The sequence below is a fragment of the Bombina bombina genome, chromosome 2, assembly GCF_027579735.1.
Source record: "Bombina bombina isolate aBomBom1 chromosome 2, aBomBom1.pri, whole genome shotgun sequence".
NCBI lineage: Eukaryota > Metazoa > Chordata > Amphibia > Anura > Bombinatoridae > Bombina > Bombina bombina.
Genome location: NC_069500.1, coordinates 699,836,268 through 699,859,317, shown reverse-complemented (window position 1 = coordinate 699,859,317; position 23,050 = coordinate 699,836,268). Strand labels below are relative to the sequence as shown.

At 40.0% G+C, this 23,050-nt stretch overlaps 1 protein-coding gene across 3 annotated transcripts in view; it reads left to right on the top strand.

Moving 5' to 3' along the window:
- SNX30 (sorting nexin family member 30) overlaps positions 1-16,072 on the top strand; it is a 221,600-nt gene extending 205,528 nt beyond the window's left edge. For all 3 annotated transcript variants that reach the window (XM_053702680.1, XM_053702679.1, XM_053702681.1), the window contains exons 8-9: positions 13,173-13,331; positions 15,250-16,072. In XM_053702680.1, the coding sequence (XP_053558655.1) occupies positions 13,173-13,331; positions 15,250-15,309 (219 nt within the window). In that variant the 3' untranslated portion in view covers positions 15,310-16,072. The remainder of the gene's footprint in view (positions 1-13,172; positions 13,332-15,249) is intronic.
- Positions 16,073-23,050: the final 6,978 nt, after the last annotated feature.

Genomic DNA, 23,050 nt, shown 5'->3' with positions numbered 1-23,050 from the left:
GTGTCCGATGCTGCAAACATGAGACCTAAAATTTCCATTCACATAGCCACTGAAGGAAATAAGAGACTGAAAGTTTAGACAAGCTGAAAGTAATCTCATATGTCTCTTTTCTGTTAGGGATAGACATAGTCATGGACACTGAATCTATCTGGAAACCTAAAAAAGGTGGCCTTTGTCTGAGGAATAAAAAAACTCTTTGGTAAATTGATCCTCCAAACATCTCTTTGTAGAAACAACATAAATTGTTTTGTGTGAGATTCTGCTAAATGAAAAGATTGAGCTAATACCAAGATATTGTCCAAATAAGGAAACGCCGCAATACCCTGCTTTCTGATTACAGATAGAAGGGCACCTAGAACTATTGAGAATATTCTTGGTGCTTTTGCAAGGCCGAATGGAAGAGCGACAAATTGGTAATGCTTGTTTAGAAAAGAGAATCTCAGAAATAGATAGTGATCTGGATGAATCTGATTGTGAAGGTAAGCGTCCTGTAAGTCTATTGTGGACATGAAGTGACCTTGCTGAACAAAAGGCAGAATAGTCCTTATACTCACCATCTTAAAAGTTGGGACTCTTACAAAACGATTTAAAGTTTTCAGATCCAAAATTGGTCTGAAAGAATTTTCCTCCTTTAGTACAATGAATAGATTTGAATAAAAACTCAAATCCTTGTTCCTGCTGTGGAACTGGGATAAATACCCCTGAAAGTTCTAGATCTGAAACATATTTCAGAAAGGCTTAAGCTTTTACTGGGTTTTTTGGTACATGGGTAAGAAAGAATCTACCCAAGAGAGATCTTATTTTGAATAATGTTCGATACCCCCTGAGAAATTATATTCTGAATCCACTGATTTTGGACAGAGTCTGTCCAAACTCTTTGAAATAGCTTTAGTCTGCCCCACACCAGAAGAACTGGCTTGAGGGCCACACCTTCATGTAGGTTTAGGGGCAGGATTTGGTTTCTTATAAGGCTTGGATTTATTCCAATTTGGAGATGGTCTCCAGAGGCCTTATGGGAAGGAGTGGTTTTCTTTTCTTTATTCTGACAAAAGCAACAAAAATGATTGGGAGCTTTAAATTTACCCTTAGATTTCTTGTCTTTGAGCAGAAAAACTCCCTTACCCCCAGTAACAGTGTAGATAATAGAATCCAATTGTGAACCAAAAAGATTTTTACCTTGAAAAGAGAGAGATACTAATCTTGTTTGACACCATGTCAGCATTCCAAGATTTAGGCCATAAAGCTCTTCTAATTTGACATTGATCTTTATAACATCAAATATAGCATCACAAATAAAATTGTGTATGTTTGAAGTAAAACAATAATGTTAGATAATTCAGAATCTAAAGACAACTGTTGTGCTAAACTGGCCAACCATAATGTAGAAGCAGCAGCAATATCAGCCATAGATATAACATGTCTAAGAATATAGACAGTATTCATTTTTGGCACCAAAAAAACGGTCGCAAAATGATGACACGTCACGCTATGACATAAGTAGCATCATCACATGGGCGACATGCAAAGATGTAGTAAATTTCTAATACACCTTTCACTCTAAAAAGCAGGTAAGAACTTTGATTGTAAATACAAAAAAACAAAATGTACCTAAAAAAAAACAACTAATAGACTATTATAACTACATAAAATGTGATTATCAACATTCCATGAGACTAACATAATACTTAGCATCCTAATTTATAAGTAAATTACTAGCTCCAAAAAAATCCTGTATATTTCACAGACCATGAAGTTATGAAACAAAAAGTGGATGATTCAATTCGTAGGATAAAATCTTCAATATTTATTGTGATCAATGGTTAAAACCAAAATAGGGGGTACATCCAAAACCTTCAAGCAAATCATACATACTGGTGCGTAGTCCTAGAACGACTTACGCGTTTCGGGTAACATCCGTAATCATAGCCTAAGATGAACTAGTTGCTACTGACTTAAAAAAAACGTTGTCCATCTGCAATTGGTTAAAAAATCAGGCCGCACCACAGTATGATTGCTACTCAATTAACAATATAATCGTAATCCGTAAATGTTATCACGAAAAACAGTAATATAGAAAAATTGTGTTTACCTGCACTCCAATTAAGCACTACCTGTTCTCACATTGCTAAAATATAAGATCTCAAATGAACTATAATAATGGTAATTAAAAATATATATATATATATATATATACACCAAACACTTGAAAGTGATGTCAATAAACATAAACGTAAAAACACATTACCGAAATATATGTATGGAATGTCACACTGTTATACAATATCCATGGTTGCATACTATCAAATAGCCAAATGTGGATACTCTGATATAAACAAGCATACGCTACAATATACTATCTGTGTCAGAGAAATTTGAAAAAAGAGGGAATTGCAAATAACTATGCAGTATACAAAAATGAGGATACAATGTGGATAAGATGTATATTACCATACTATCCTAGTGTGAAAACGACATGGGTAGAGATATCCTCAAAATGTATCACTCAAAACAAAAATGCATAAATATGTACAAATGTCTTGAAACTAACAGTAAAGAAACCTAATTACTGCCATAAATTCATATGATATATCTTGAATTTAAATCATGAGGCAATCTGGTATTTAGTGTAAAGATCCAATAGGCCTCTCGTCTAGCCAAAATGTTATCGAGATCACCTCCTCTCCTAGGTCTAAGTATCTTTTCTATAGCACACCAGGAAAAACTCTCTTAAGGTTCCCATTATGGTAAATACCAAAATGTTGCACAAGTGGTGTAGAAGATCTCTTAGTACTAAAAGAGGATAAATGTTCTCTAATTCTAGAATTGACATCCCTAGATGTGAGACCTACATATTGGATCTTGCATGACGTGCATTGTATGAGATAAATAACATTTTGTGATGTACAGTTTAGACAAGCCTCAATTTTGTAATTTTTACCCGTTACTGTGCTAGAAAAAACCTTGGTAAGTTTAACAAAATCACAGAGTTTACACTTCCTGTGTCCACACCTGTACATGCCCCCATGTTTGAGCCAAGCACCCCCTTGTTGTTGTTGCGATCTCAAAAGAGTTGGAGACAAAATTGAGCCCAAAGTAGGACTTTTTCTGTATGAGCATCTCAAACCACTTTACACTGTATCTACTAGTTTGTCCTCCGCAGACAATATAGAAAAGTGTTTGCGTACAATGTGGCATACTGCAGGGTATTGAGCACTATGTCCTGTGACAAATGTTACATCCTCAAAATTAGCAACCTTCCTATGGTTTCCTGACAAAAGATTTTCCCTTGGTATGGCATTAACTGCCCATTTGGCCTTTTTTGATTGCTTTCATTGGATACTTCCTGGCTACTAGGCGTTTCTCTAGATCTATTGCCTGAGTATCAAAATCCTGGGGATTCAAACAATTCCTTTTCAATCTGGTAAATTTACCCTTTGCTATCGCATATTTAGGATGACAGCTTGTACCTAAAAGAAGTGAATTGCCTGAAATTGGTTTTCGATAGACTGTAGATTCTATTGACCCTGTATTGATTCCCTTTAGTGTAATATCAAGGAAATTAATATCAGTGACATTGTACTCAAAGGTAAATTTTAGACCTATATCATTACAGTTGAAATAATCCATAAACAATGGTACATATTCATAGAGACCTTCCCAAATAAACAAAGATTCATCTATATATCTCTTGTATAAAGAGATATATTGTCTGTAGGGATTACTATCTCCAAAGATGTGGCAGAACTCCCACCAACCTAGAAAAAGGTTAGCAAAGGAAGGAGCAAATTTAGCTCCCATAGCTGTGCCACATCTCTGGAGATAGTAAGCACCCTCAAACTGAAAGAAATTGTGTGTAAAAAGAAAACCCAGGACTTTAATCACATAAAGTTTAAAAATGTCAGTGTAATCAGTAAAATTATCAAGAAAAAAAACAAACAGCCTCTATCCCCTTTAGGTGTGGAATGCTTGAGTATAGAGATACTGCATCCACTGTGAGCCAACCTGATTGTTCAGACCACTTGTGTGTATTCACTAAATTAAGTATGTGTTTGGTATCTTTTAGATAAGAGTGGAGTGATGTAACCAAAGGTTGAAGTACTGTATCCATACATTCAGATAAGTTGCCTAAAAGGGAATCTATGCCACTCACTATTGGCCGACCATCCACATTGTCCAAACATTTATGCACCATTGGTAGATGGTGGAAAAGAGGTGTTTATGGAAAATCTGCAAAAAGATATTCTGCCGTTTTAGAATCAATGCACCCCGGTTCAACACCATCATCCAAAATCTGCCTTAATTCTTCCTGGAAAAGGCTAGTGGGGTCTCCTTTAAGGATTAAATAATCCGATTCTCTCTAGCTGTTTTAAACCCTCTTTAATATACTGGGTGAGATCCATGACAACTACCATTCCTCCCTTATCAGCCCCTTTAATTACCAGTTCAGTATTGTCTTTGAGAGCAATAAGTGCTTTCCTTTCCATTTCCGTTAAGTTGGATGATACTTTGGGATGATTGTCCTTGAGTTTTAATATATCCTTTTCTATCCTGTTGTAAAAGGTTTCAATAATATTGCCCCTTTTATGTATGGGATAAAATGTAGATTTTTTTCTTGAAATTAGGATCTCTGCTCAAGTCACCTGACTCCATTGGTGCCTCCAATTGTAGTTGCTGTAATGCTAGAGGGGTGTGCAGTGTCCTCCCTGTCAGATTCATGGTCTGTGGAATTTCTTGAAAATAATTTTTTTAGTGTAATGTTTCTCACTAATCTATTGACATCCATGAGTGTATGAAAAACACTGAAATTATTAGATGGGGCAAAAGAAAGTCCTAGGCCTAAAACTTTCATTTCTACATCACTCAAATCATGGGAAGATAAGTTAATAACATTATCAAAATTATGTATTTGTATCTTGTTTGAGGTCTCGATTCTCTCTGGGAGTATCTCTCCTGATTGGGGTTTATATTTGGATTGCCAATGGTGGTTGCCCCTGCTATTCTCTGATCCTGTGGAAAAACCTGATTAAGGGTTGTCTGGTCAACTCTGTTTCTATCATTCATTAATTCCATTATATCTATCTATCTATCTATCTATCTATCTATCTATCGGGTTCTTGTAAAGCGCGGCTATTCACCCGTAAGGGTCTCAAGGCGCCATTTGTAATGTATTCTCAGACTGACAATGTTTAGATCTGACTACCTGTATGTTGGACATTGTGATAGCTGTATTTTGACCAGTTGTAGCTATTGAAGCAGCATTAATCCCTGTATTATAATGTGATAACTGTAAGGGAAAAGGAGTGGGATGGGACGCATTGAGCAGCATAGAAACCTTGACCAACCTTGACAAATATTTAGCCACAAATTAAGTCGCTAAAAAAGAGCACTGAATTACTAACTCAAGGCATGTATACAAGCAATATATAACAACTTTACTTAAAAAGTGCCCAATCCATAGCTGAGAGTGTCTTACATAATAAAAGTATATACTTGCCGTGTAAGACACCCATCCACATATAGCAGACAGCCAAACCAGTACTGAAACATGTCAGCAGAGGTAATGGTACAAGAGTATATTGTCGATCTATAAAGGGAGGCAGCAGATAAATCCCTGCAATTGATTTACAGAGAGCCTTATGAAAAGCTTTCCCATAGGCGAAAACATGGTATCATCAAGCAATACTCCCTTCACATCCCTCAGACAAACACTGCACTTAGAGAGTAACTGGGCTTTAACCGCATCTCACTGAAGAAATCAAGCACATCATGCTTCACCACCTCCTAAGGAGGCAAAGTTTTTAAAACTGAGGTATGAGTGAGGTGGGAGGTCTATTTATAGGCATTTGAGGTTTGGGAAACTCTACCCCCTCCTGGTAAGAATGTATATCCCATCAGTAACTAGCTTGTTGACTCTCGCCACCTATATGAAAGAAAAAACTATTCCAATTGTTGTTATTAAAGGGACAGTCAACACCAGAATTGTTGTTGTTTTAAGATATAGATAATCCCTTAATTACCCATTCCCCAGTTTTGCATAACCAACACAGTTATTCAGTTATTATAATACACGTTTTTTACCTCTGTAATTACCTTGTATCTAAGCCTCTGCAGACTTCTTCCTTATTTTCTTTCTTTTGACAGACTTTCATTTTAGCCAATCAGTGCTCACTCCACGGTAAATTCACATACCTGAGCTCAATGTTATCTATATGAAACACATGAACTAATGCCCTCTAGTGGTGAAAAAAATGTCAAATTTGTTTAGATTAGAGGCGGCCTTCAAGGTCTAAGAAATTAGCTTATGAGCCTCCTAGGTTTAGCTTTCAACTAAGAATACCAAGAGAACAAAGTAAAATTGGTGATAAAAGTAAATTGGAAAGTTGTTTAAAATTGCATGCTCTATTTGAATCATGAACGGGTTTATTTTTGGACTTGACTGTCCCTTTAACCCCTTCGTGACCAGACCACTTTTTAATTTGTTGACCGTCTGGGACCCTAGGCTATTTTTGCATTTCTGCAGTGTTTGTGTTTAGCTGTAATTTTCCTCTTATTTAATGTACCCACACATTATATACCGTTTTTCTCGCCATTAAATGGACTTTCTAAATATACCCTTATTTTCATCATATCTTATAATTTACTATAAAAAATATATAAAATATGATGAAAAAATGGAAAAAAACACACTTTTTCTAACTTTGACCCCCAAAATCTGTTACACATCTACAACCACCAAAAAACACCCATGCTAAATAGATTCTAAATTTTAGAAATACCCAATGTTTACATGTTCTTTGCTTTTTTTTGCAAGTTATAGGGCAATAAATACAAGTAGCACTTTGCTATTTCCAAACCACTTTTTTTCAAAATTAGCGCTAGTTACATTGGAACACTGATATCTTTCAGGAATCCCTGAATATTCCTTGACATGTATTTTTTTTTTTAAGAAGACATCCCAAAGTAAATTTATCACAATTTTTGTTTTCTCACTGAAATTATTTACAAACAGCTTATGCAATTATGGCACAAATGGTTGTAAATGCTTCTCTAGGATCTCCTTTGTTAAAAAATAGCAGACATATATGGCTTTGGCGTTGCTTTTTGGTAATTAGAAGGCCGCTAAATACCACTCGGCACCACACATGTATTTTGCCCAGCAGTGAAGGAGTTAATTAGGGAGCTTGTAGGGTTAATTTTAGCTTTAATGTAGTGTAGTAGACAACCCAAAGTATTGATCTAGGCTCATTTTGGTATATTTCATGCCACCATTTCACCGCCAAATGCGATCAAATAAAAAAAAATTGTTCACTTTTTCACAAGTTTTAGGTTTCTCACTGAAATTATTTACCAACAGATTGTGCAATTATTGTACAAATGGTTGTAAATGCTTCTCTGGGGTCCCCTTTGTTCAGAAATAGCAGACATATATGGCTTTGGCGTTGCTTTTCGGTAATTAGAAGGCTGCTAAATGCTGCAGCGCACCACACGTGAATAATGCCCAGCAGTGAAGGGGTTAATTAGCTTGCAGGGTTAATTTTAGCTTTAGTGTAGAGATCAGCCTCCCACCTGACACATTCAACCCCCTGATCCCCCCCATACAGCTCTCTTCCCTCCCCCACCCCAAAATTGTCCCTGCCATCTTACGTACTGGCAGAAAGTCTGCTAGTACTAAAATATTTAGTTTTTTTCTTTGTTTTTAAAAAAATAATAAAAAATATATATATATATATATTGCTGTTTAGGATCCCCCCCTGACCCCCCCCCCCATACAGCTCTCTAACCCTCCCCCCTCTACCTATTTGCCGCCATCTTGGGTACTGACATGTGTGAGATGTGGCTCAGGCAGATGTTGGCACGTACAGGTTTTACTTTCACTTTGGAGCGCTGCGCAGCCGATTAGGCTTGGCGTGCTTTTAGTGGGGCAGGGACTGTCCTGCTTGGCGCACCATGTGACCAGGTGTGGTCACAGTGATTCTCTTCTTCCTGACCGTGCGGTGTCTGGAGACGAAGTGGTTTCTCTCTTGGGCCTGGAAAGTCTTGCCACCTTTCCCTGCTACAACTACGTCACATGCGGATCCGGTCACCAACATCAAACATGGATGTGACCTTCGAAGGGCCGCCCACCGCCCTCCCAACTGCAGCTCCCACCCACCAATGATCGCCCCATCGATGGATGCAGGGAGGGGTAAAATGGATATTGCAGTGATGCCTGAATATCGAGGCATCACTGCAATACCCAGGATGCAACTGGAAGCGATCAGGATCGCTTCCAGAGCTTCAAACCCCAGAGGACGTGCCAGGAACGTCCTTGGTCGTTAAGGGTGTTTTTTTGTAGGACGTTCCTCGCATGCCCTTGGTTGTTAAGGGGTTAAGGTAATCATTATTTTCTCCTTCCAGTAAAGTGCAGCTGAAAAGTTGATTAGATATGAATGATTAACCTATTAAGCTGGAGATAGTTCACCTCCCAATAATGTCATTCATTTCAATAATCTTTCTATGCATATCTAATGATATATAACCAAATCAGTAATCCTCTGATATAACAGGAAAAGTAATCTGAAAAGTTATTATTCTTAAAATGAAAACCATGATATGAGGAGAGTCCACGGCTTCATTCCTTGTGGGAATACTGAACCTGGCCACCAGGTGGAGGCAGACACCCCAGCCAAAGTCTTAAATACCTCCCCTACTCCCCTCATCCCCCAGTCATTCTTTGCCTTTCGTCACAGGAGGTTGGCAGAGATGTGTCAGAAGATACAGAGTAGTTCCTTATGGAGGGTAGTACTCTTCAAATGGGACTGGAGTTTTAAGTAGTCTTGTCAGCGGTTTCTCTCTTGGGCCTGGGTCATAGGAGGTGTGAGTGTCCCAGCCATTGGGGGTATAAAGGTGCCATTTATCTTTGTTTTAGTCCTTTTTATAAGCGCAAGCTATGGAGGACTCTGATACGTTAGAGGGTACTCCCTCTTTACCTAATGCTAATGCCTGTCTATATTGTGAGGAGACCACGGTATACCCGCCTGCTCAATTATGTTCCACATGCCTTGATAAAGTAATCTTATCAAAGAAAGCTAATATGTTTAGTACTACTAAGCCTTCTACCTCAGAGGAGTCTCCGCCCCATGAGGTGCACACCCTACATTTATCTCCTAATACACATGCAGCTTCCTGTAGCACTCCTATTCCTCTATCTAGAGGGACCCTTTTACCATCAGACTTTACTGAACAGTTACAGACGGCAGTGTCTGCGGCCTTTAGTGCTTTACCTTGCACTGCTAAGCGCAAGTGAGAGGTTAAATATTGCTCTCCCTCCCAGGGGTCATCTACTAGCTTATTGGATTTATCTGATACAAGATTATCCGATGATGAAGACGCCTCGGATACTTCAGAGGATGCTCTTTCTGGGTCGGCATCTACTGCCTCCAGCTGCGAAGGAACCAGACTTTAGCTTTAGGATTGAACACTTACGCTTTCTGCTAAAGGAGGTGTTGGCTACTTTAGAGGTTCCAGGAACCTTGCATTCCTAAATTAGATAAGGTCTACGATGACAGGATTGTACCACAGACTTTCCCGGTTCCCGTAAAGATGGCGAACATTATTAAGAATGAATAGGAAAGACTTGGTTCTTTTTCCCCTTCTTCCTTTAAGAAATTGTTCCCGGTTCCGGACTCTCAGTTGGAGTTGTGTGGTTCCGTCCCTAAGGTAGACGGTGCTATCTCCACACTTGCAAAACGCACTACTATCCCACTTGAGGATATTTCGTTGTTTAAAGAGCGCTTGCGGGAGCGTCTACCTACTGGTGCGACTCCTTATCTGAGTTGATCGAGGTGGAGGGTCCCCTCGACCCGATCCTAGAAAGAATTAGGGCCTTGCAGGTAGCTAATTCTTTTATTTGTGATGCAAATATGCAGATTATTTGGCTGAACGCAAAGGCTTCAGGTTTTTCTGTGCTAGCCCATAGGGCACTCTGGCTGAAATCTTGGTCTGCGGGCATGACTTCGAAGTCTAGACTTCTATCTCTCCTATTCAAGGGAAAGATTCTTTTTGGTCCAGGCCTGGACTCTATCATATCCACAGTTACTGGAGGCAAAGGTGCCTTTTCACCTCAGGATAAGAACAAGCCTAAGGGACAAGGTCCTAATTTTCATTCAGACAAATCCCAACGTCAGCAGCCCTCTGCAAAGCCAGAGCAGTCCAAGGGAACTTGGAAATCTCCTCAGTCCTGGAATAAATCCAAGCAGAATAAGAAGCACGCCGAGTCAAAGTCAGCATGAAGGGGCAGCCCCTAATCCGGCTTTGGATCTGGTAGGGGGCAGACTATCACTCTTTTCAGAAGCTTGGTTTGGGGACGTGCAAGACCTGTGGGTACTGGAGGTCATCGCTCAGGGATACAGGATAGGTTTCAAGTCTCTTCCTCCCAGGGGCAGATTCCTTATCAAACCGGTCTTCAGGGCCAGAAATAAAAGAGGCTTTTCTAGGGTGTGTGAGGGATCTCTCTGCCCTGGAGGTCTGGGATACTACCCAAACCTGTTTGTGGTCCCAAAGAAGGAGGGTACTTTTCGTCCAATTCTGGACCTAAATTTACTTAGGACAAATTCCTGTCTGTCCCCTCGTTCAAGATGGAGACAATAAGGTCCATTTTTCCTTTAGTCCAGGAAGGACAATTTATGACAACGATAGACCTGAAGGATGCCTAACTTCACGTTCCTATACATAAGGAACACTTCAAGTTCCTAAGATTTGCGTTAATGGACCAGCACTTCCAGTTCATTGCACTTCTGTTTGGTCTAGCTACTGCTCCAAGAGTTTTTACAAAGGTTCTGGGGTCTCTGCTCGCAGTGGACAGAACCAGAGAGATTGCAGTGGCGCCATACTTTGGTTCAAGGAGAGATTGCAGTGGCGCCATATTTTAGTTCAAGGACCATTCGAAAGCTCTTCTTTCTCTTCTTCAATCTCATGGATGGAAGATAAACACTAACTTCCAATTGTCTTGCCCTCCAGACCTCCTTCAGGCCATGTGTCTTGGTGTATGGAGGTAATTGGCCTCATGGTGTCCTGCATGGAAATCATCCCCTTTGCCAGGTTCCATCTCAGACCTCTTCAGCTGTAAATGCTGAGACAGTGGAACAGCAATCATTCAAATCAGTCTCAACAGATTTCTCTGGTCAGCCGGTCGAGAGAATCGCTCTCCTGGTGGCTTTGTCCAGATCACCTGTCCCAAGGGACGTCCTTCTTGAGACCATCCTGGGAGATTGTGACTACGGACGCGAGTCTCTCAGGATGGGGAGCTGTTTAGGGTGCCAGGAAGGCACAGGGCCTGTGGACTCAAGAGGAATCCCTCCTCCCGATCAACATCTTGGAACTTCGAGTGACCTTCAATGCTCTGAAGCCTTGGCCCCTTCTGGGTTCGACCCAGTTTATCAGATTCCAAACGGACAACATAACCTTGGTGGCTTACATCAACCATCAGGGGGGAACTAGAAGCTCCCTAGCAATGAGGGAAGTATCTCGGATTCTGGAGTGGGCGGAGGCCCACAGCTGTTCGCTGTCAGCGTTCCACATTCTGGGTGTGGACAACTGGGAAGCAGATTTTCTTAGCAGACAATGCTTTCATCCGGGGGAATGTTCTCTCCATCCTGAAGTGTTTGCGGAAATATGCAACAGGTGGGGGACGCCGGAGATGGATCTCATGGCGTCTCGTCTCAATACCAAGCTACCCAGATGTGGGTTGAGGTCCAGGGATCCTCAGGCAGAGCTAATAGATGCATTAGCAGTGCCTTGGAGGTTCAGTCTAATCTCCCTTTTCCCGCCGTTACCACTCCTTCCTCGTGTAGTGGCCCGCATCAAACAGGAGCAGGAGTCAGTAATACTGATTGCTCCATCGTGGCCGCGAAGGATGTGGTTCGCGGATCTAATGGGGATGTTATCTTCTCCTCCATGGAGGTTACCTTGTCGCAGGGATCTGCTGGAACAAGGTCCTTTTGTTCATCAAAATCTTGGATGGTTCTCTTTTTACTGGCTATTGCCTCGGCGCACACAGTATCTGAGATGGCTGCCTTGCAATGTGAGCCTCCTTACCTAATATTCCATGCTGATAAGGCTGTTCTTCTTACTGGGTTAGGTTTTCTTCCTAAGGTTGTTTCTGATCGCAACATCAATCAGGAGATTGTTGTTCCTTCCTTGTGTCCTAGCCCTTCTTCTTCGAAGGAGCGGTTAGTTCATAATTTAGATGTGGTTCAGGCCTTGAAGTTCTATCTTCAAACTACTAAGGAGTTTAGACAGACTTCTTCTTTGTTTGTTGTCTACTCTGGGAAGCGTAAGGGGCAGAAAGCTTCGTCCATTTCCTTGTCTTTTTAGTTGAGGAGCATTATTGGCTTAGCTTATGAAACAGTGGGACATATGCCCCCTCAGAGGATTAAGGCTCATTTTACTAGAGCAGTGGCTTCCTCTTTGGCCTTCAAGAATGAGGCATCTATGGAGCAGATTTGTAAGGCCGCTACCTGGTCCTCCTTGCATACCTTTTCAAAATTTTACAAGTTTGACGTTTTTTTGCTTTGGCTGATGCATCTTTTGGAAGAAAGGTTTTGCAGGCTGTGGTGCCCTCCGAATAGGGTCTGCCTCTCGTTTTACCCTCCTGTTTTCATTCAGTGTCCTCTAGAGCTTGGGTATATGTTTCCCACAAGTAAGGAATGAAGCCGTTGACTCTCCTCATATTAAGATGGAAAACATAAATTATGCTTACCAGATAATTTCCTTTCCATCTGTATGAGGAGAGTCCATGGCCCCCGCCCGTTTTCTCCGTTGTTCGGACCAAAGTTTTTTGTTCTTCTGGCACCATTTATTCCCTGATATTTTTCCTACTGTTCCTTGTTCCCTCGGCAGAATGACTGGGGGATGAGGGGAGTGGGGGGAGGTATTTAAGCCTTTGGCTGGGGTGTCTGCCTCCTCCTGGTGGCCAGGTTCAGTATGCCCACAAGTAAGGAATGAAGCTGTGGACTCTCCTCATACAGATGGAAAGGAAATTATCTGGTAAGCATAATTTATGTTTTCAATCTATTTAAACTGGTCTTACTGGCTAGTGATTTAAATCAAATCCCTCCTGTCATTAACAGACCATTGTTATACATGCAACACAATTAGATTACAATTATCCATTCATTTTTCTGTTTTACCAGACTCAGGTACCAACAGATGCGGAGAAGTACCAGGATAAGGTGGAGTGCTTCAATGCGGATCTGAAAGCAGACATGGAGAGGTGGCAGAATAACAAGAGACAAGATTTCCGCCAGCTGCTTATGGGAATGGCAGACAAAAACATTCAGTACTATGAGAAGGTGAAGCATAATGAGGTTTTAGTCACTGTCCTGAGTCTGGGATTATACACTCTTCACACTAGTTCATAAATAGAACAAATGAATGATTTGCTACACAATGCTAGTTTGTTGTTAAAATCATATAAGTGTAGTTAGTAAAACTCTTTAGGAAGCTTTATTGTAAGAATTGTTTAGATTGTATAATAGCTCTTCTCAGGCTCTAGCATTAGCACAGTATTTAGTATGCCAGTCATTATTCGCTCTAGGGGGGTAACATAATGCTTTACCAACAACAGTAACACACCGTCCCCTGGCCTTACTTAAGGGGGAGAGGCCATGGGAGAAAAAGGCGCTGGGTGTTTCAAGGCTCAAGAAGAGGAAAATGAAATATATATTGGGATTAATCCAATTTTTGCCTGGAGTTAAAGATTTAGGCCTACTTGTGCTTAAACCTCCATTATTTCTTTAATTCTGATAGAGTAAACAGTTTAAAAAACAAAGCAAAATCTAATGTAATTCTATTATTACATTTTCTTAATTCTCATTATATTCTTTGTTGAAGAGAATACCCAGGTAGGTAGTTTGTATGTGTCCGGAGAACTATATAGCTGCTGTTCTGCCAGAATGTTTTTTTTTTTTTTTTTAATAATGTTATACACATTTGAGTATTATTTATAACATTGTTAAAATCGTTCTGGCAAAAATGCTGACATATAGTGCTACAGGCTCATCCACTCTCCTGAGCCTACCTGCTTTTCAACAAAGGATACTAAGAGGACAAAGTAAATTTGATAATATAAGTTAACTGTAAGGGGGTTTTTTTCCCAAAAGGGTACTATTTATTTCAATCTTGAAAGAAAACTTTTGTGTTTCATGTCCCTTTTGAAGTGAAGTTGTAGTAGTGAAGTATTTTTTGTGTGTCAGAAATTAATTACTACATTACAAAAGACCTGCAGAAAAAAACAAAAAAGATTTGAAAGCATTTAAAATGGTTGTTTTATTAGCAAAATGTGCATTGTTTTGCATTCCAGGGATGCATCCTTTGAATAGTTTCTTGTTGTTTATCTTAACTTCTCTGTTGTCACCACTTAGAGACAGATGTAAACGAGCTCCTGAACTGATCATGCAGCTGCTGTGCAGCACATAGGATTCTTAATACCAAGGAATGTTCTCCAAAGTATGTCAGACTAGTCTAGATTAAAGGGACATAAACCACACTTTTTTCTTTCATGATACAGATAGGACATACAATTTTTAACACATTTCCAATTTACTTCTATTATCAAATTTGCTTCATTCTTTTGGTATCTATTGTTGAAGGAGCTGCAATGCACTACTGGGAGCTAGCTGGATCTGACCCAATGACAAGTGGCATATATGTGAAGCCACCAATAATCAGCTACCTTCCTGTGGTGTATTGCTGCTCCTGAGTTTTATATTATTACAGGTAGTTGTCTATTAACCGTATCAGTTATGTTTAGCTTCCTTTAAATCTGTATTAATGCTAGTTCTGTGTTTTTATGAGTTGCTGTAGCATTTACTGTGAGCTCACTTACCTGCTTCCCTTGTTCCTCTGTCCATTTTGCTCCTTGATGTGTTCTCTCTAACATAGATTGTCTAATCCAAATCCCATGGGATCCCCTCCATATTTTTTCACACCCTACATTTTCATTCTGTCAGCCATCTTTGATTCCTTTTGTGGTGCATTTTTGTTACATTAGTGGATTGGGGATCAGTCAGAGGTGCAGGGAGGAGTTTAGTATCTGAGATTGTATTATAACAAGCTCAACTCATTTGTTTTGCACACCATCAAATCATAAACTTTGTAATACCATTTAATATATAGATGTTGCAGTAAAATTGTTATGCTTGATTCAACTATACAAATAATTTTGCATTTAGATGATATTACATGAATATGTTGTTTTTTTCTGAATAGTGCCTTACAGCGTGGGAGTCAATTATACCATTACTGCAAGACAAACAAGAGCCTAAGTGAACTGTCCTGTTTGCGTCATCGATTGAGTCCTCAATTCACCATGCTGTGTGATTTAAAATATTGAAGAATGTTCCCAGCATAAATGTTGTAATGCAATGCATTAAACTATACCAAAAGCATCCAGTTCAATCTCCACATCATTTTTTCTACTATTTTTTTTTTTTAATTCATTACTCTACTTCAAAATTCCACCAAGAACAGAAAAGTGCACACTACCGGATAGACAACACGCAATTTATGTAACTGAAGGAGTTCTACCTTGGCTTTTAAAATGCTAAACGGAAAAGACAAAGAAGACCTGTTGACTGCAGTCTCACGGCGCAGCTTTCCACAGGAAGCATTTTCAAGAGTTTCTATACAGTTTACCTCCCCTTTTTTTCTTAGTAAATTACAGGCGTTCAAAGTTTGACGCACTGAGTATATATTACAAGGGGCTATTTCTAAAGATTTTGTGTGCAGTCAATGTTTTCCTCATTTTTATAGAGGATTATGATGTTCGCATGAACTGTATTGGTAAATGTGGCATGAAGTAATCTTTCCCAAATGTTTTTTTCTCCCCTCCCTGAGAGTTTAGAGTTGCTAAAATACAGTGTATTGTATCTCTGCACATGGAGCCAGGTTTGAGAGCATAACTTAAGTTTACACTGGGGCCTTATATGAAGCGCATCAAAGGGAACATTTGAGAACCATTTGTTATTGTTTTTGAAAATCAGTGCAAAAAATGTTTAATTTTTTTTTATTAAACATATCTAAAGCTTTAAAAGTGTCTTTTTTTTTACTTTTAACTGTTTAGATGAATTCACCATTCCATAGTGGGGAAAGTGTGATTTAGGAAGGAACTATAGGGGGGAAATGCACAATTCTAGTACTCTCGGAACAATCTGAAAGTTTGGTTAATGGAAAAGAATTGGTTGGCATTAAATAATGCACATACAAGTCTGTAGTTTTTGTAATTAATTTTAAGTGCTATTCAGATGTTAGCATTTTTTATTTTAGCACTAGGGCTGTCAACCTAGTCTTTTCTAAATCACTGGTTACATTGTATTTGTTTGCCTTCACTTGTTAGATTGCATTTATTTACCTGTGTGCTTGTCTGAGCAGTAGATCAGTCACAATGACACTGCAGGTAAGCCTGTAACTTTGATTAATGGGTTTCAAGCGACCGTCTACACGGAAATTGTTATTGTTTAAAACTCCTTTCTACCCAGCTTTGCACAACCAACATTTAAACCACTAAATTTCTGCCTGTTTCAAAGGCTCTATAGACAGCCTCTTAATTACATGCTTTTGTATTTGCTTTTCACAACAGGAGACTGATAGTTCATGTGGGCCATATAGATAACATGTTGTTCACGCCCGGGAAATTATTTAAGAGTTAACACAACACAGTATTAAATGCAAGTCAATAGATTTTAAATAGTCAGTCATGTGATCTGAGGGCTGTCAGAAGATGCTTAGATACAAGGTAATCACAGAGGTAAAAAGTATATTAATAGAACGGTGTTGGTTGTGCAAATCTGTGGAATGGTTAATAAAGGAATTATCTATCTTTTAAAACAATAAAAATTCTATTGCAGACTGTCCCTTTAAGGGGTATCAACAAAATATACTTTCTAGTTTTCCCTAAAACTAGAAAAGGGTGGGGGGGGAATCATCCCACTATTATATACCACTAACTGCTGCCACCACAAGGACCATTTAGTAGGGAGAACTAGAGGGGGAAAAAAAACTATATCTATATTTGAACATAATACGGTTTATACTACTATTAACTGTTAGAACTGCCTTCTCCATAAAGTGGTTCAGATATTAGAACAAAACCAAAACTTAAAGGGATAAAAAGGTGAAAATTAAAATGGGCAAAGGTGCATTTCAATTTATATAGAAGTATTTTTGCATTAGTCCCGTGGAAGTATGTAGATGCTATCATGTTTCTCAGGTCTAAGCTACGTCGTACGTATACACATGCTTGCAGCACTGGTGCAGGTCAGTTCATGCTCAGTTTGTTTTATGTTGCCAGAAGAGTTTGTCACTGGAGCCGCACATTCTAGAAACCAGCTATTTGATTGTAATGCTGTTGGAAAGTACTATGACCATATGACCATATATCCTCATGCATCAGTGCTGAATTAAGCTTATTTATCAGCAATAAAAGCTTCATATTGATGTGCACTGGGTGGAGAAGCCTGTTGAAATTTTATATATATATATCAATGTAAATATTTGCATAGGAAATTAGCACATCTAGGCAAGATTCCCCGCTTGCTTTTTCCCAGAAATACTTAATATACAATGTTACCAATGCACAAGAGTATTCTTGGTAAGATATGCAAATTAGATATGAAAATTATCAGTTTTTTTGCTTCAAAATACTGTTTTTACACAGTGATCCTTTTATCAGGATTATTGCAGCAAACCAGAAATCACTCACCACTAGACGGCCTGTTTCGTTCTTTTTGGAACTCATCAGTAGGAGATAGATTTCTGGTTGCTGCATTTGGTTAAACCAAAATTCATTAAAATTATGGGGGGAGATAAAAAACTGAACTTAAAATCCTCCATGTTTCAAAATTAAATCAATGTAAATATTTGCATAGGAAATTAGCACATCTAGAACCAGGCTTCCAGATTTTCACAGTAAAACCACCAATAAGCAAGAGTAACCAAGGTTCTGAACTAAAATGGGCCAGCCCCTAAGCTTTACATTCCTGCTTTTAAAATAAAGATAGCAAGAGAATTAAGAAAATTTGATAATAGGAGTAAATTAAAAGGTTGCTTAAAATTGCAGGTTCTATCTGAATCATTAAAGAAAACAATTTGGTTTCAAGAGGTAGCAAATAGCCATTTTAATTATATGGAGTTGATTCATTTCTCTGCTGTATTCAAACACTGAGACCAAAAATGTTGTCACAACAAAGGAACTGTGTTTAGTAAAACATCAGAAATAACAACTTGTGCTCAGTGTCTGACAATTTATGGTGGAAGATTTTTCCTATACTCAGCAGTCTGATACACTGCTTTAAATGTTGAACATTTTGATTCAGAACGTGTTTTACTACTACCATACACATGGCAGTTTTTCTCAGAAGCTCCTGCAACCTACCTCCTCGGACTGATTTGTTAGTTTTCTTACCATTATTTACTGTTTTTCAATCTGTTATTGAAATGGCTATGGTGCCGTTTTTAAAATCAGAGACACCGTTTGAATCTCTCAAAAATACTTTTAAATTACTGACTTCTAACATTTCTTGCTAATCCTTTTTGAAGTTAATTATGTAATAATGTCATCCTATAATATAAAAGGCCAAGTGTGTTTGTCCGAAGCTGTCACAGTAGAGGACAAATACACATGGCCTTCAACAGACTGAGAATGACCCTGGTATCTGGGACTGACCGAGCGTGACGGGGTGGTGCCGTCCGGGCGTGACGAGGGCAGAGCTAGGCTGGGATGTGACATTGGCTGGGGTCGTGCGGAAGTGAGGGAGGGAGCTCAAGAGGGGGGGGGATAGAGAGAGCAAAAGAGGGGGGATAGAGAGAGCAACAGAGAGGGGAGAGAGAGCAAAAGAGAGAGAGAGTGAGAACAAGGGGTGGAACCACTGTACTGCAAAAAATGGCCCGTGTACACGGGCTTTAGGACTAGTAGTTTATATATCACTAAAAATTACATTAACGGTTAATGAAATTGTGATCCTTCACTTGAATTTACCATGTTTTCTTCTAAAGATGTGGTGAGTCCACGGGTTCATCTTAATTAGTGTTGGGAATACCACTCCTCGCTGGCAGGAGGAGGCAAAGAGCACCATAGTAAAAACTGTTAAATTCACTTCCCTACCCATAAACCCCAGTCATTCTCTTTGCCTCTAAGTGCATGGAGGAGGTGAAGTTTAGTGTGTAATTAAAATAATATTTCTGTGAAGATTGATACTTCAAGCAAGCTTTAAAGTGGTGGAGAACTTGAAAAGTGGTACTTGCTGGGCTTTCTTTTACAAAGATATGACGAGTCCACGGATTTCATCCTTGTGGGATATTAACCTCCTGCTAACAGGAAGTGGCAAAGAGCACCACAGCAGAGCTGTATATATAGCCCCTCCCCTTCCCCTCCACCCTCAGTCATTCTCTTTGCCTGTGTTATACTAGGAAGACATGGTAAAGTGAGGTGTTAGTTTTAGTTTCTTCAATCAAGATGTTTTTTATTTTAAATGGTACCGGTGCGTACTATTTTCCTCAGGGGGATATGGAAGAAGATTTCTGCCCTGAGGTTTGATGATCTTAGCATTTGTAACTAAGATCCACGCTGGTTCCCACAAGACTTCTGAAGGTAACCATGAGACATCTTCAGTGTGGAGACCGGTTTCATGCTACAAGCAGCATTAAGGTATGTGCAGCCATTTATTTTGTAAGGTGTATCCAGTCCATGGGTTCATCCATTACTTGAGGGATATTCTCCTTCCCAACAGGAAGTTGCAAGAGGACACCCACAGCAGAGCTGTCTATATAGCTCCTCCCCCAACTGCCACCCCCAGTCATTCTCTTGCAACTCTCGACAAGAAAAGAAGTATCAAGAGATATGTGGTGACTTAGTGTAGTTTTACCTTCAATCAAGAGTTTGTTATTTTTAAACGGTACCGGCGTTGTACTGTTTTACTCTCAGGCAGAAATTAGAAAATAATTCTGCCTGGAGGTTTGATGATCTTAGCGGTTTGTAACTAAGGTGCATTGCTGTTCTCACACATAACTGAAGAATATGGGAAAACTTCAGTTGGGGGAACGGTCTGCAGATTACCTGCTTTGAGGTATGTTCAGTATTTTTATTTCTAGAGAGATGAATAAGTTCTAGAAAATGCTGACAGAGCCTTGTGTATTTGAGGTAATCCTGATGCAGTGATTTAACAGCGACTGGGATCATGCTTACAAAAACAGAGCAATACTCATGTTAATACTCATATTACTTAGTGTTAAAACGTTTACATGATTTCATAAATAGGACGTTTTTTCTCTGAGGGAGATAATTCTTTATTTGGGGCCTAGTTTCCACATGGCTACTCAGATACTCCTAGGAGTATTTTCTTAAGGCCCCTCTGACATCCAGTACATGGTGGGAGGGGCCTATTTTAGCACTCTAACTGCGCAGTTTTAATTCAGACTGAGACATCCAGCTTCCCTAGAGGAGTCCTCTGGCATCTGAGGACCATTTCAAATGGGTTATTTCTGCACAAAATCGTATTTAAGGGCAGGTAGGAGCCTCAGCAGAGCTGTGGCAAGGTGCTCAATTGACTTTTAACATTTTTTAACGTTTTTCAATCCGGTTTGGGGCCTAAGGGGTTAATATCCATTTGCAAGTGGGTGCAATGTTACTTTAGTCCCTTACACGCACTGTAAAAATTTCAAAGATTTTACTGTATTTTTACACTGTTTTGAAGTGCTAGTTTGTTTCTCTTAAAGGCACAGTAAGGTTTTTGTTTAATTGCTGTTTCACCTTTATTAAAGTGTTTTCCAAGCTTGCTGGTCTCATTACTAGTCTGTTAAACATGTCTGACATAGAGGAAACTCCTTGTTAAATATGTTTGGAAGCCATGGTGGAACCCCCTCTTAGAATGTGTACCAAATGTACTGATATTTCTATAAACTATAAAGACCATATTATGGCACTTAAAGATTTATCTCCAGGGGATTCTCTGACTGAAAAGAGGGAGATTATGCCATCTAGCTCTCCCCATGTGTCAGAACCTATAACTCCTGCTCAAGTGACGCCAAGTACATCTAGCGCGTCTAATTCTTTTACCTTACAGGACATGGCGGCAGTTATGAATGCTACCCTCACAGAGGTATTCTCCAAACTGCCAGGGTTACAAGGAAAGCGAGACAGCTCTGGGGCTAGAACTAATACAGAGCTTTCTGACGCTTTAATGCCTGTGTCCGATATACCCTCACAATGCTCAGAAGACGAGGCAGGTGAGCTTCTATCTGTGGGTGACATTTCTGACTCAGGGAAGGCGTTACTTCAGTCTGATTCTGAAATGACAGCATTTACATTTAAGCTTGAACACCTCCGCTTATTGCTTAGGGAGGTTTTAGCGACACTGGATGACTGTGACCCCATTGTGGTTCCAGAGAAATTGTGTAAAATGGACAAATACTTTGCAGTGCCTGTTTACACTGATGTTTTTCCAGTCCCTAAGAGGTTTTCAGAAATTATTACTAAGGAATGGGATAGACCAGGTGTTCCGTTCTCTCCCCTCCTGCTTTCAAAAAGATGTTTCCCATAGATGCCATCATACGGGACTCGTGGCAGACGGTTCCTAAGGTGGAGGGAGCAGTCTCTACCCTAGCTAAGCGTACAACTATCCCCGTCGAGGACAGTTGTGCTTTCCTAGATACTATGGATAAAAAATTGGAGGGTCTCCTTAAGAAAATTTTTATACATCAAGGTTTTATTCTCCAGCCTCTTGCATGCATTTGCCTAGTTACTGCTGCAGCGGCTTTTTGGTTTGAGTCTCTTGAGGAGGCTCTACAGGTGGAGACCCCGCTAGACGATATTCTAGACAGGATTAAAGCTCTTAAGTTAGCTAACTCCTTTATTTCTGACTCCATTTTTCATTTAGCCAAGCTAACGGCTAAGAATTCAGGTTTTGCCATTTTGGCGGGTAGGGCGCTATGGCTTAAGACCTGGTCAGCAGACGTTACTTCAAAGTCTAAGCTTCTTAACATCCCCTTCAAGGGATTCGGACCTGGTCTGAAGGAGATCATTTCTGATATTACTGGAGGAAAAGGTCACGCCCTTCCTCAGGATAGGTCCAATAAGTTAAGGACCAAACAGAAAAATTTTCATTCTTTTCGAAACTTCAAGAGTGGCGCAGCTTCAGTTTCCTCTAATGCAAAACAAGAGGGAAATTTCGCCCAGTCCAAACCAGTCTGGAGACCTAACCAGGCTTGGAACAAGGGGAAACAGGCCAAGAAACCTGCAGCTGCCTCTAAGACAGCATGAAGGAGTAGCCCCCGATCCGGGACCGGATCTAGTAAGGGGCAGACTTTCTCTCTTCGGCCAGGCTTGGGCAAGAGACGTCCAGGATCCCTGGGCATTAGAGATTGTTTCCCAGGGATATCTTCTGGACTTCAAAGCTTCATCTCCCAAGGGGAGATTTCATCTCTCACAATTATCTGTAAACCAGATAAAGAGAGAGGCATTCTTACGTTGTGTTCAAGACCTACTGGTTATGGGAGTGATCCACCCAGTTCCAAGGGAGGGACAGGGGCAGGGCTTCTATTCAAATCTGTTTATAGTTCCCAAAAAAGAGGGAACTTTTAGACCAATCTTGGATCTCAAGATCCTAAAAATATTTCTCAGGGTCCCATCCTTCAAGAGGGAGACTATTCGAACCATCCTCCCTATGATCCAGGAGGGTCAATATATGACTACCGTGGACTTAAAGGATGCTTATCTCCACATTCCGATTCACAAAGATCATCATCAGTTCCTCAGGTTCGCCTTCTTAGACAGGCATTACCAGTTTGTGGCTCTTCCCTTCGGGTTAGCCACGGCACCAAGAATCTTTACGAAGATTCTAGGGTCCCTACTGGCGGTTCTAAGGCCACGGGGCATAGCAGTGGCTCCTTACCTAGTCGACATTCTGATACAGGCGTCGACTTTTCAAATCGCCAAGTCCCATACGGACATTGTTCTGGCCTTTCTGAGGTCTCACGGGTGGAAGGTGAACGAAGAAAAGAGTTCTCTCTCCCCTCT